General features: G+C 42.9%; 2 protein-coding genes across 4 annotated transcripts in view; one reads left to right on the top strand and one right to left on the bottom strand.

The window, feature by feature from the left end:
- The window catches only part of CANX (calnexin), a 34,352-nt gene extending 27,439 nt beyond the window's left edge, over positions 1-6,913 (bottom strand). Inside the window, exons 1-2 of one of the 3 annotated variants that reach the window (XM_045484769.1) lie at positions 6,700-6,882; positions 989-1,121 (exon numbers count right to left, since the gene is read on the bottom strand). The gene's annotated coding sequence lies outside the window, so the exon portion shown is untranslated. Of the gene's footprint in view, positions 1-988; positions 1,122-6,699 lie in introns of all 3 variants that reach the window. The other 2 variants (XM_045484774.1, XM_045484758.1) reach the window with 2 other exon arrangements.
- Positions 4,996-6,902, top strand: LOC123578276 (atherin-like). Its single transcript, XM_045441258.1, has 2 exons — positions 4,996-5,065; positions 6,493-6,902. Exons 1-2 carry the CDS (start codon positions 4,996-4,998, stop codon positions 6,900-6,902), a joined length of 480 nt encoding a protein of 159 aa, XP_045297214.1.
- Positions 6,914-14,339: the final 7,426 nt, after the last annotated feature.

A 14,339-nucleotide genomic window follows, 5' to 3' on the forward strand; every position in this document is an offset into this window, starting at 1 on the left:
GTTAAGCGGCCGACTTCGGGTCATGATCTCACGGTTTGTGGGTTTGAGCCCTGCATCAGGCTCTGTGCTGACAGCTTGGAGCCTGGAGCCTGCTTCTGATTCTGTGTCTCCCTCTCTATCTCTGCCTCTCCCCTGCTCATACTCTATCTCTCAAAAATAAAGATTAAAAAAAATTTTTTAATCCAGAAACATAAAAATTTTTTATAGATTTAAAGTGACCTTAATGTCATATATACTTGCGTGTGTTTTCAGAGTGTGTGAGTATACTGTAGTATTAGTTCTACTAATCAATTTTGGGGGGTTTTGGGGTCAATATCAAAATAAACTCGTAATATTACAGACTTTTATTTATCTAACTTGCAAAGCAGGCACACAGCTTCTTAGCACTGCTTAAGACTCATGCTAGTATTTTCTTTCCATAAAAAACAATGCCAGGGGGGGGCGCCTGGGTGGCGCAGTCGGTTAAGCGTCTGACTTCAGCCAGGTCACGATCTCGCGGTCCGTGAGTTCGAGCCCCGCGTCGGGCTCTGGGCTGATGGCTCAGAGCCTGGAGCCTGTTTCCAATTCTGTGTCTCTCTCTCTCTCTGCCCCTCCCCCGTTCATGCTCTGTCTCTCTCTGTCCCAAAAATAAATAAACGTTGAAAAAAAAAATTTAAAAAAAAAAAAAAAAAAAAAAAAACAATGCCAGGGGAGCCTGGAAGGCTCAGTTAAGCGTCTGACTTTGGCTCAGAGGTCATGATCTCACTGTTCGTGAGTTTGAGCCCCGTGTCGGGCTCTGGGCTGACAGCTCGGCTCTCAAAATCTCAGGGACAGGAGTCTTTTAAAAGCATTTAATCTACTCACTTTTAATACTTCAATCCATTCTTTTTAACTTTTAAGAGTGAACACATCTTGAATTCTAGAGATGGAAATTCCCTATTTTTAAACTGACGAATCAGAAAATTAATTCCTGACATCCAAGGCAATATAGTGTATGTGGTGGTATAACCTGTCAAGTTGGAGAAACCTGGGCTCCAGACTCTCCTGCTCCTCTCTGTGGCCTTGCAGCTGACTGAACTTCCAGGAGTCTTCTTTCCCTATTTTATAGATGTGGGTAATAGTACTACTGGCTGAAAGGCTTGCTGTGAAAACAGAAAAAGATAATACAAAGTCTATCAGAATCCAATACTTTATAGGTATATGCAAATAGCTTGTTCTTTGATACACAGTTAGTACAACCAGAGTGAATATACCTTCAATTCTCATACTAGACCAATAGGTCTAATATGTTTGCTTACTCCTCCAATGTTTTTCAGCAAAGCTGAATAATTTTGCATAGCAAGAAAAACCTGCTTTCCACCAAGTACACTGTAGGATTTCTTCTTTAACTCTTGCAATGGTGTCTATACAATTTTAGCATTGGTATATATAAATGTCCATGTTTCTCTGTGATTTTTTTTCCTGCCCTGTCATCAATCACTTCTCTTCATGAATTCTCTAAAAGTTAATTGATTTTTGGTTAATTATAATTCTGTTCCCAGCACACATTGTGGAAAAAAAAACAAACTATACACAACAATGTACATGCAACTTCAATTGAGCACAAAATATCCTATTTAACAGAAACAGACACATGCTACACTGAATTTTAGCAAATCCGGACAACCACTTGGATCAACTTTAGGAATGGGTAAACACTAATGGAATATTAAATTTCGGGATTCATGGGTGGCTCAGTCAGTTGAGCATCTGACTTCAGCTCAGGTCATGATCTCGTGGTTCATGGGTTTGAGCCCCAAGTCGGGCTCTGTGCTGCCAACTCAGAGCCTGGAGCCTGCTTCGGATTCTGTGTCTCCCTCGCTCTCTGTCCCTCCCCACCTTGTGTTCTCTCTCTCTCAAAAACAAACTTACATAAAAAGATTTTTTTTTTAATTTCTACCCTGTAATACACGAAATTTTATCCTCAATAAAGACCTATTTAGAAAAAAAATCTTTAAAACAAATGGAGACTTAACATTATTTTTTAATTAATTAAATTTACATTTTTATATTTTATCTTTTTAAGTCTATTTTTTCCCTAGGAAAGAGAGTATTAGTCTGGGGCACCTAGCTGAGTTGGTAGAGCATGTGACTCTTGACCTCAGGTTCATAAATTTAAGCCCTATGTTGGGCATAGAACTTATGTTAAAATATATATATACATACAAAATATATATATGCATATACACACACATACATGGTTTTCTTTTCTTGTGAAGTTTTTGTCTGGTTTTAGTATTAAGGAATACTGGCCTTACTAAATGGGTTAGGAAGTATTCTCTCCTATTTTCCAGAAGAGTTTGTGAAGTTAATTCTTTCCTAAGTTTCTGACAGAATTCACCAATAAAGACACTTGGTTCCAGGCTTTTATTTGTGGGAATCTGTTTCTCAAAAGTTAGGGAATGTCAACCTTAATTCCTGTAATCCATGAGAAATTAAAAGAAGAACAGAAGAAATCCCCGGGAAGGGATTATTTGTCTCTTCATTCAAGTTGAGGAAGTTCTTTGTATTCTCAGTTTGTTGAGTATCTTTATCATGAAAGGGAGCTGCATTTTGTCTAATGCTTTTTCTGTGTTTACGGAGATGCAGTTTTTGTCCTTCATTAATGCAGTGTGTTACATTCATTACTGTATGTTGAACCAACCTTGCATTCCTGGAATAAATCCCAGTTGGTTATTGGGTAGTGTCCTTTTAACATTGCTGGATTCCATTTGCTACCATTTTGAGGATTTTTGCATCTATTTTCACAAAAGATGAGGTCTACTGGGGCTCTGGGGTGGCTCAGTAGGTTACACATCTGACTCTTGGATTTCGGATCAGTGTCTATAGATCTACAGATATAGAGCCCCACGTCAGGCTGGTGCTGACAGTTGGTGCTGGTATTAGGGTAGTTTGGCCTCACAGAATGAGTGGGAAGTGTTCTCTCTTCTATTTTTGGAAGAGTTTATGGATGACTGGTGTCAATTCTTCCTTAAGTATTTGGTAGAACTAACCAGTAAAGCCACTTGGTCCTAGGCTTTTCTTTGTGGGACTCATCTTTTAACCTACTGAGCCACCCAGGCACCCCTGTGGACTCATCTTTTAAAAGAAGATATTTCAACTAATTCCTTTAATCCATGAGAAATTAGAAAGATGAGCAGAAGAAATGACCTGGCTAATATTCTTGGTTGTTTAGGGGGGAAAAAAAAGTGATTTTTAAAAAGGCAGCATATAGGGGCGCCTGGGTGGCTCAGTCAAACTTCTGACTTCAGCTCAGATCGTGATCTCATGGTTCAGGAGTCTGAGCCCCACGTTGGGCTCTGTCCTGACAGCTCAGAGCCTGGAGCCTGCTTCAAATTCTGTGTCTCCCTCTCTCTCTGCCCCTCCCCTGCTCGTGCTCTCTCTCACTCTCTCTCTCAAAAATATTTTTCTTAATTTAAAAAGGCAGTGTATAATAAGAAAGGAGGCAGTCTTTCTTTCATGTAGGTTATCCACTCATCTATTAATACACCCTTTTCAAAATTTAAGTCTTATAGGTCTTAGGTATCTTTGGTTATCTAATTTAATCCTCACAAGAACCCCAGGAGGTTCAATCACCCTCAGTTGACACGTGAGAAAAATAAAGCTAAGAGAAGTTACATAAACTGTCCTAAGTCACAGTTAGATATACAGTAATGTTTATGAGCGGGAACTCAGAAGTCACAATCCCTCCTCGACTACCCAATAACTTGGCACACGAAGTCAACTACTAACCTCAGGGCCCCAGTTTCTTCACCTCTTAAACGAGAGCACCACCACCATATACTTCTCAGGATCATTGTATGAACAAAATGCACGTAGAAAGTGCTTGTGACAGTGCCTGGTTTACAGTACGTACGCATGACATCAGCAGTGATTTCTACTAGTACTAGGTATTGCCCAGTGAGATCATTTAAGTTTCAATGGTTCTAAAACTCCGAGTTTTAAGGCAAATGAGAAATTTTAAATCTTAGATTGGAAAGGAACCAGTTAAAAGGAACTCGATTCCAGGCAGGCACAGATGAACAATTTTACTAGTACTTTTTATACCTTCTGATTGTATTACACATGCATCCAGTCAAAAAGCAAAAGCACTAAGGTGGGGCAGGGGACCACATAAAATGTGGTCTTTATTTAAAAATATATCTCATTCAGGGGCGTGTAGGTGGCTCAGTTGGTTAAGCGTCTGACTTCAGCTCAGGTCATCTCACGGTTCATGAGTTCAAGCCCCGCATCAGGCTCTGTGCTGAGAGCTCAGAGCCTGGAGCCCGCTTGGGATTCTGTGTCTCCCTCTCTCTCTGCCCCTCCCCCGCTTGTGTGCTCCACGCTCTCTCTCTCAAAAATAAATAAACGTTAAAAAAATTAAAAAAATATATATATCTCATTCATTTAAAAATATATAGAGAATACCTTGTTTACAGTTTTAAATTTTGTTTTTCATTGACAGGAACATTATAATCCATTTTTCCATAGCACTTTCTTTTGCTATAAACCAAGTATGTTTAACATGTGAATACTCAAAACACATTGAAGATTCTCTAAATTCTTTAAAAAAAAATTCTCCAAATAGTTTTCACAGCACACAGTTAAGCTTAATTTAAAAGTACATCTGTTGCAGTTAAAAAAGCATCCAACCAGCACTTTCCTGACAAAGTCCTACAGTAAGCTATACAGGTTACAACTACATTCAGTGCACTTTTACTTTGCTTCAGAGTCATTATGAGCTGAATTTGCACACTATTCAAAGTAGTTCCTGGTTCCCCATCTCATTTGTCCCTCCCCGTAGCCCCCTAATTGGGGGTGTGGCATCCAGGAGAGTTCCCATTTCCATTTTAAAGATGTGGAAACCAAGCTAGTTACCTAAGCTAGTTACCATGATGGGCCTCGAATTCAAGACTCTGCATTCTGCTTCCAACTGTCACTTTGTCCCTTAGGCTATCTAGCAGGGCAAAGTGAACTCTAATTAAAGGATGCAACAGCATGATTGCCAAAACGGCAGCAACAGCCTCTGCCCAGACGTTTACCTCTCATGGTTCTTGGAAGATAACCTGTTAGTTGAACTGTCTGTCCTGTTAAGATAAGTTAGGTGGAGACAGATGAGAACACCCATTTTCAGATAGGTCAGAAAATCTGTTGTTGTGGGGGCACATTCACTCCAACACACAGTTCACTCTGGGCTTCTCATGATCCAGTCACTAGGCTTGTTGGCTTATGTACCCTGGCTGGTGCAAAGGAGAACTCCCACACAGTGCTTTACCTCTGTTCCAAGTCCACTCTAAGTACAATTACAGCAAGTGTACAACATGGCAGTGATTCTATTCAAGACCCTCAAAAAAATTTTTTTTAATGCTGAAGAGCTAAGATACAGAATGATTTCAAAAATCAATACAATTCTTCCCTTAAAAACAACCAGCAACAAAACCCAAAAAACTCTACTCATTAAAAAATTAAAATGTTCCATTTCCTAAATTAGAGGTAAAGAGACTTAACCTTGGCTCACCTTAGTCCTTAGTTTAACTTCCCTCAACCACCATTCACTTGTGCCATACCCTGCAGTTAACTCTCTAGATCCAGTTCTCCCCCCCCACCCCCACCCCCTTGCTAAAAATGTAACTTCAGGTACTGGGAAACAGGACTTAACCAATTCAAACAGCAGGATGTCAGTGTAGTGGACCAACAGCATTCCGACTATAATAATTTATTGCAATCATTATTTATCTGGCAGTTAATATAGGGTTATCAATGTGTCTTCTCTGTCTTATTTTACACACATCTCAATTTAACTCTAACAACTCCATCAGGTACTATTATGCCCATTATTTGGGGAGAACTGGGGCACAAAGGGTAAGTAAATTGCCCAAGTTCACACAGCAGCAAATGGTCCATAAAAGACTTGAACCAGGGCCTTAACCTTAAGCACTACACCAAAACTGCCCTGCCCTCAACTATAATCCCAAACGTGATCATAAAATTAATGGCATGACCTTGGGCCAGTCATTTCATACTTCTGGGTCTCAGTTTCCTCCACTATAATACGACCTACCCTAATTAATAGCAGGGGCTTTCCTGCTTTTAATGTCCGGTGAATTTCCGACTGGATTACTCCCCACCCCCAAATAGGTGTGTATGGTAAGACTGAAGTTCTTCAACCACGGCGTGTTCTAGCACATTCTCCATAGTCTTCGGGGTGCTAGGGTTCAGTCTTCGCTTTGCGGCTTTATTTTCCAGTATTGAACCTGTAATGCTAATCCTAAACATTCTCTCTCGTTCTGGTACTACATTTTCCCACTGCTAGGAGTACCGACTAGGCCTGATCCCACCCCAGACCTTTACCGGCTATTCCAACCCACCCCGCGGTTTCCCAGGTAGCCAGGAAAGGCCTTAGAAAGCCCTAGAAGCAAAGCCATAAGAAGAAGTTGGCTACCCAGAGGTCAAGGGAGGCTTCAGGCCACCTGCCACGCCTCCCGACCCCGGCAGCGCGGCCTCGGCCTGGCTCCCCAAACCAAGCGGCCCCGGTTAGGGCCTCGTCCCTCACAACTAGCGCGTCTGCCGAGGCCTGGGCCCTAGAAACCCAGCCCGACCCCCTCGGCCCCGGCCACGCCCGGCCCTTCGGCGCCGCACCGCGCACCCGGGCCCCCCGGGGTCCTCATAGGCCGGAGGACACGCGCAGGCCTCCTGTCTCACCTCGAGTTTTACGGGGACCGCCGGCGGCGCCCGCGCCTCCACCCGCCCGCACACCTGGCCCCGCGCTGCAGTGGAGACAGCGGCAGAGACTGCCCGACCGTCACGTGCCGCAGAACCAAGAGGCCTCGGCTACCGCTGCTGCCGCGCGAGCGAGCCCCACCGCGCAAAGCCCGGCCCTGCGCCCGCCCCTCGCTCCTGAGTAGCTACGGACGGCACCAAGTCCCGCCCCCCCGTGCAAGCTCCAGGGTTCGGTTGGTCGGTGAGGCCATCGCTCTAGGCACCTTCCCATACGCCCCCTAGGGCTATTCTTCGTGGAGTGTGGGGATTGGCTAGGAGTGAGGCAGGAAGTGGCTGTTGGTTGGGTAGGAGAGAAGGGGGAGGAACAGCAGCGGAATAGGGAACCTCGGGCGCGCGCACCCTGGGGCGGGGCCGGTCTGGCACGCGTTCCCGCGCCCGGTTGTCCTGGTGCCTTAGTGGGCCAGTTGCCCGATGTTTCATTCCCATATCTTTGGCTTCTTCCCCGCCGGTGCCTGGACCTAGAACCCAGGATGGGCATCCCGTTCACTTTGCTTAGGGGGCAAATGACAGCCGGCAGAAGGAGTGGGAGATCGGCTGAGCCTTTGGGAAGGGCCAGTTCCCAGAGGCAGCATGTGCGGGGATCAGATGGAACCCCTCACCGGCTTCTTTGGCCCGGCCTGAAGTTGACTGCACAGCTCTGGGTAACCAGGCACCACCGTTCCTGCAGAGTCATCTCTCTGGGCGCAGCAGCCTGCGGCCGCCTCCTTACCCAACACACAGTCCAGAATACTATAATCCAAGGTTATTTCCACTTTCAGTTTGTGATGTTTCCTTAAATAAGATTAAACATAAAGGCACAGAGACTGACGGCAGGATTGAGAGAAAAGGATAGTGCAATGGAAAGATTTCAGACACACCACAATTTTTATAACCCACTTTAATATGTTGAAGAAATGGAAATGGCCAATGGCTTTTCTAGACCTTTTTGGGTCCTGGTCTCTGACTTCCATTTGTTTGGATACCCAAAGGCTGAATCTTAGGATGGAAAAAAATTGGAATCAGTAGATGTATCACCTATCTCAAGAACCAGCATTATTTTCTCTTGCCACTTTTAAGGAGAAGAGAAGGGTCAGAGTTTGGTGTTTGCCTAAACTTAATATTCTCCAATTCTTCACCCCCCAAATCTATGTAAGAGAATTTTATAATATAAATTATAATTTGTGCTCTGTCTCTCTCTCAAAAATAAATAAACACTAAAAATTTTTTTCAAAAAAGGAGTGTGCAGGGAGATGGTTTAGGTTTTAGATCTGGATTTTAGATTTAGTATGATTCCAGGGAGATCTGAAAGACTATGAGGCCAGTTGGGAAACCAATTTTTGCAGTTGATTTAAGAGCAGGATTAGGGAATGGCAGGGTGTGTAGAAACACAAGCATTGAATGTTTGTTTGTTTTAATGTTTATTTATTTATCTTGAGAGAGAGAGAGACAGACAGACAGACAGAGAATCCCAAGCAGGCTCTACGCTGTCATCAAGGAGACTGACACAGGGGTTGAGCTCAGGAGCTGTGAGATCAGGACCTGAAAATCAAGATTCAGACGCTTAACCCACTGAGCCACCCAGGCACCCCAAGCATTTAATGTTAATGCTGAAAAATGGCCCAGTGGACTCAGGAGGCTAGGGAAAGAGAAGAATCAAAGCTAACGCTGAAAGTCTGAGCTTGGGTGACTGGAGGTGAACTGTAAAGGCCCTCAGAAGAGGGAATTCAAGCTTGGCTGAGCCTGAGGATCCTGTCTGGGCCCAAGACAGAGCGGGACAGGAGATCCTGCTAAGAGTCCTGATGTGGATTTTTTTTTTTTTTTTTTTTTTTTTTTTTTTTTTTTTTTTGCCAAAGACTAATGTTCTTCAAAGGACAAAGCAAAGGGAAAAACACTGAGGAATGAGATTTTTTTTTCCAATTTGAAAGCAGTCACTATTGATTAACTGACCAGATTACACAAATCATCACTGTAGACACCTCAGTTCATCCTTCTAAGTTTGCCAATCTGGTCCTCCCTGTTGCCAACATCTCCATCTTCTACAAAGTGGGTGGTCTTTCTCTTCATCCACTCATGAAGAAGATAATTTGAAGGGCCACAAGGAATTGTTTGCTTCCTTGAAGTGTTTTCCAACAGTATCTGATCACCTGAATCAGAGTCTGCCAAGCAGATGATGCCATATTTACCAAGCGATGGAGCAATCCAAGTGTTATCTGTCAGGGTAATTTGCTCCTTGCTGATCTTTCCATAACACTTGTGGATCCATTCATTTTCTGACTTAAGGCTCATGTACTTCATATGCCAATATATGGTCCCACAAATGAAAGGTGAAAAGGAAGCTTTTATTTTTATTTTAATTGTTTTAATGTTAATTTATTTTTGACACAGAGAGAGACAGAGACAGAGCCCAAGCCAGGGAGGAGCAGAGAGGGAGCCACAGAATCTGAACCAGGCTCCAGGATCCGAGCTATCAGCAGACCCCAACGTGGGGCTTGAACTCGTGGGGCTTGAACTCACCAACTGCGAGATCATGACCTGAGCCAAAGTCAGACGCTTAACCGACTGAGCCATCCAGGCGCCCCAAAAAGGAAGATTTAAATAACATATGTATATTAGTTTTCAAAAAAGAATCATATAAATGTGGGTGCCTGGCTGGCTCAGTCGGTACAGCATGTGACGCTTGATCTCGGGGTTGTAAGTTCAAGCCCCACAATAGGTATAGAACTTCTTAAAAAATCATATAAAAGTCTGCTTTTGTGTTCCATTTTTAAAAATAAAATATATGTTTGGGGAGCCTGGGTGGCTCAGTTGGTTGAGCATCAGACTTCGGCCCAGGTCATGATCTCGCAGTTTGCGAGTTCGAGCCCCGCGTGGGGCTCTGTGCTGACAGCTCAGAGCCTAGAGCCTGCTTTGAATTCTGTGTTTCCCTCTCTCTCTCTGCCCCTCCCCTGCTCATGCATGCTCTGTCCTCTCTCTCTCTCCCAAAAGTAAGCATTAAAAAAAAATAGTTTTAAAAATAATAAAAATAAAAATAAATAAAATATATGTTTATGAGGTGCTTGGGTGGCTCAGTCAGTTAAGCGTCCGACTCTTTATTTCAGCTCACGTCATGATCTCATGGTTCCTGAAATCGAGCGCCGCCAGTGGGGCTCTGCACTGACAGTGTGGAACCTGCTTAGGATTCTCTCTCTCCTTCTCCCTCTGCTCCCCACCCAGCTCACAGTCTCTCTCTAAAACTTAAAACAGCTAAAAATAAAAATAAAAAATATGTTTCAAACACACCATAAACAAAATTGTTGAAAACTGCTGTCCTTCTGTGCTTCTTATGACTTAACTTGCCTCTCCACCTTACCTGTGAAGCCGCCCTCACCCTTGCTTACCCCCACCTTCCTTTGCCGGAAAGAGAAAGGGGGCACATAGCCAGAAGGAGCACTCTCCATTCCCATCCTGTTCTGTCTTGCTGGTTAGGCTAGTAATGATCATTTCTGTGCACCTACACTAATCTAGCAGTGTCAAATTGAGAAGGAAAAAAAAAGTACATAAATAGAGTGCCTGGCTGACTAAGCCCATAGTGCATGCCACTCTTGATCTGGCAGTCATGAGTTCAAGTCCCAAGTTGGGCGTAGAGTTTACTTTAAAAAAAAAAAGTGGGGTGTCTGGGTGGCTCAGTCCGACTTCAGCTCTGGTCATGATCTTGCAGTTTGAGAGTTCGAGCCCCACATTGAGCTCTGTGCTGACAGCTCAGAGGCTAGAGCCTGCTTCGGATTCTGTGTCTCCCTCTCTCTCCTTCACAAATAAATAAACATTTTTAAAAAATGAAAAGAAAAAAAAGTACTGGGGTGCCTGGGTGGCTCAGTTGGTTAAGCCTCTGACTCTCGATTTCTGCTCAGGTCATGATCTCACAGTTTCATGAGTTCGAGCCCTGCATCAGGCTCTGCACTGACAGTGTGGAGCCCGCTTAGGATTCTGTCTCTGCCCACCCCAACCCCGCCACCTCTCCCCCGCTTATGCACTCTCTCTCAAAAGAAATAAAAATAAATAAAAAATTAAAATTCAACTTTATTGTACAGTTTCGTGATTTTGAGAAATGTACAGAACCATGTAACTACTATCATAGTGGAGATCTAGAACATTTCCATTACCCCAAAAGGTTCCTCTGAAGCTTTTTCTTTTCCCCTTAAACCAAATGTGGAGTGCCCTCTTCTGACACTAATTGTGATGTCTTTTTCTGACAACACTTCAGTCAATTCAATTCAATTCTGACATCAACTACCCAGAGTTAGTGTCAGACTTCACAGGTTTAAGGGTTCAGTCCCACAAGATTGCCCCCATTTCAGATGCCAGCTGCAAATAGGGTGCCCAGACTGCCACATGTCTGCCTGGTTGGCCACAAATTTAGGGGTTCCCATGATCACTCCTTGCTCAGGTTCAATAATTCACTAGAACAATTCACAGAACTCAGGACAGCATTTTTTTAAGTTGTTTTGTTTTGTTTTGTTTTGTTTTGTTTTTGGAATCTCTACACCCAATATGGGGGCTCAAACTCGCGATTCTGAGATCGAGAGTTACCTACTCTTCCGACTGAGCCAGCCAGGTGTCCCCAGTACTACTACTGGTTTAGTAAAAAGGATTCAACTCAGGCAGAGCCAAATGGAGGAGATACAGGGGACAAGGTATGGGGAGATAGGGTGTGTGTGGAGTTTCCATGCTCTCTCTAGGGGAAGCTCCCTCTAGGCATGCCAACCCCCCTGCCCTTGGATGTGTTAACCTAGCCACAAGCACTCTGAACACCATTACTTAAGGTTTTTTATGGAGGTCCCATAACACAGGCATGATTATTGAAATCATTGACCATCGGTGACTGCACTCGATCTCCAGTCCTTCTTCCCTTCCTAGAGGTCCAGAGTGGAGTTGAAAATTCCAACCCTTCGGGCCCCTGGGTGGCTCAGTTGGTTAAGCGTCTGACTCTTGATTTTGGCTCAGATCATGATCTCACGTTTAATGGGACCAAGCCCCACATCAGGCTCTGTGCTGACGGTGCAGAGCCTGCTTGGGATAAACTGTCTCCCTCTCTCTCTTCCCCTCGTCCACTTATGCACACGTGCACGCGCTTTCTCGCATGCGCATGCACTCAAATACACTTAAAAAAAAAGATTAAAAAGAAAATTCCCACCCTCTAATCTCTTGGTTTGGTTCTTCTAGCAACCAGCCTCTAACCTGAAGCTGTCTAGGGGTCCACCAATAATCACCATATTAGCATAACCTCAGGTGTGGTTATGAGGATTATTAAGGGGTTATTATGAATAACAAAAGACACTCCTATCACTCAGGAAGCTCCAAGGGTTTTAGGAGCTCTGCACCAGGAATCCAGAACAAGCACTAATTTTTTACTATACTACCTTTCCTGCATACCTATTCCCAGTCCATCCCTACACCAGCTTCAGGCAAAAGCTGATTTGATTTCAGTTACTGTAGACTTGTCTTTTCTAGAGCTTCATATAAATAGAATCATATGGTATATAGTGTTTTGTGTCCGGCTTCTTTCACTCAACAGATTGTCTTGAGATCTTCATGTATACAGTTAACATTTATCACTACTTTGTTCCTTTTAATTGCTGAGTAGTATTCCATTGTATGAGCATGCCACAGTTCATTTATCCACTCACCAAGTAACAGACATGTGGGCTGTTTCCAATTTGGGGCTAGAGTGTCTAAATGGCTATGGACTCTGTACAGATGTATGTTTTAATGTTCTCTTACTAACCTAACATCTTCATTTTTTCTTGGGTTACTACCACAATTCGTACTTTCATCTTCCTGTTGCCTCCTGAGAAAGACTGTGAGGTAAAGTTTTGTTGAAATCTTGCACATCAAAAATGTCTTATGGGGCACCTGGGTGGCTTAGTCAGTTGAGTGTCTGACTTTGGCTCAGGTCATGATCTCACGGCTCATGAGTTTGAGCCCCATGTCAAGCTCTGTGCTGACAGCTCAGAGCCAGGAGCCTGCTTGGGATTCTGTGTCTCCCTCTTTCTCTGCCTCTCCCCCACTCGTGCTCTGTCTCTGTCTCTCAAAAATAAATAAACGTTAAAAAATTTTAAGTCATATAAAAAATAATAAATGAAAAAAGTAAAAATGTCTTTATTCTACCTTTACATTATTTTTTTAACTTGATTGAAGTATAATTCACACACCATAAAGATTATCCAATGTAAATAAATTATTTTTAGTAAATTTATAGAATTATAAAACCATTATCATAATCCAATTTTAGGATATCTCAGCCACCAAAAACTGCCCTTGTGCCTGTTTGCCCAGCCAACCCCAGGTAGCCACTGAACTGCTTTCTCCCTCTACTGATTTCCCTTTTCAAGATATTTCATACAAGTGGAATCACACAACATGTAGTTTTTTTTGTATCTGACTTCTTTCTCATAGCATAATGTTTTTGCAGTTCATTTGCCTAGTACCGTGTATCAGGAATTCATTCCTTTTCGTTGCTGAATAATATTCCATTGCATGGATATACCACCTTTTGTCTCTCCGTCCAACAGTTCATGTGCATTTAGATTTCTTCCAGGTTTGAGTTATAATGAGTAATGCTGCCATGAATGTTTGTATATAAGTTTTTATACACACATTTCTTTTTCTCTTGGGTACTACATAGAATTGCTAGTGTAAGTGGTAAATGTATACTGAACTTTTGAAGAAATTGCCAAATTGCTTTCCAAAGTAGCTGTTCTTTTTCACAGTCCCATGTAGGAGGGCTTCAGTTCACATCATTGCCAACACGTGCTATTGTCTGTCTTTTTTATTATAGCCGTTCTCGTGGGTGTGTGGTAGTGTCTCGCTGTGGTTTGTTCCAAATCCAGTGAGCCCCCTCTGGCAGTGAAGCTGTTGGATGGCATAGCCTGACCAGTCATGGGCTGCTGCCGAGCTGACAAGTGTGGGGGAATGTGAGCAGCCCCAGGCCAGAGTGCCACAGACTCTTACTGTTCTCACCCAGAGTTCAGTGGCTTTTCATGGATAAATTCTTCTCAATTTCTCATTTGCTTTTGGTCAATTTCCAGAACCCTAACTGGTTTTTTAGATTTCTTTTTTTTTCTCCAGTTATTTTTTAAATTTATTTAAATTTTTTATTTAATTTAACTTATTTTTTAAATTTACATCCAAGTTAGTTAGCATATAGTGCAACAATGATTTCCGGAGTAGATTCCTTAATGCCCCTTCCCCATTTAGCCCATCCCCCCTCCCACAACCCTTCAGTGACCCTCTGTTTATTCTCCATATAAGTCTCCTATATTTTGTCCCCTTCCCTGTTTTTATATTATTTTTCCTTCCCTTGTGTTCATCTGTTCTGTGCCTTAAAGTCCTCATATGAGTGTAGTCATATGATATTTGTCTTTCTCTGACTAATTTCACTTAGCATAATACCCTCCACATAGTTGAAAATGGCAAGATGTCATTCTTTTTGATTGCTGAGTAATACTCCATCGCATATATATACCACATCTTCTTTATCCATTCATCCATCAATGGACATTTGAGCTCTTTCCATACTTTGGCTATTGTTGATAGTGCTGTTATAA

The sequence above is a fragment of the Leopardus geoffroyi genome, chromosome A1 (assembly GCF_018350155.1).
Source record: "Leopardus geoffroyi isolate Oge1 chromosome A1, O.geoffroyi_Oge1_pat1.0, whole genome shotgun sequence".
NCBI lineage: Eukaryota > Metazoa > Chordata > Mammalia > Carnivora > Felidae > Leopardus > Leopardus geoffroyi.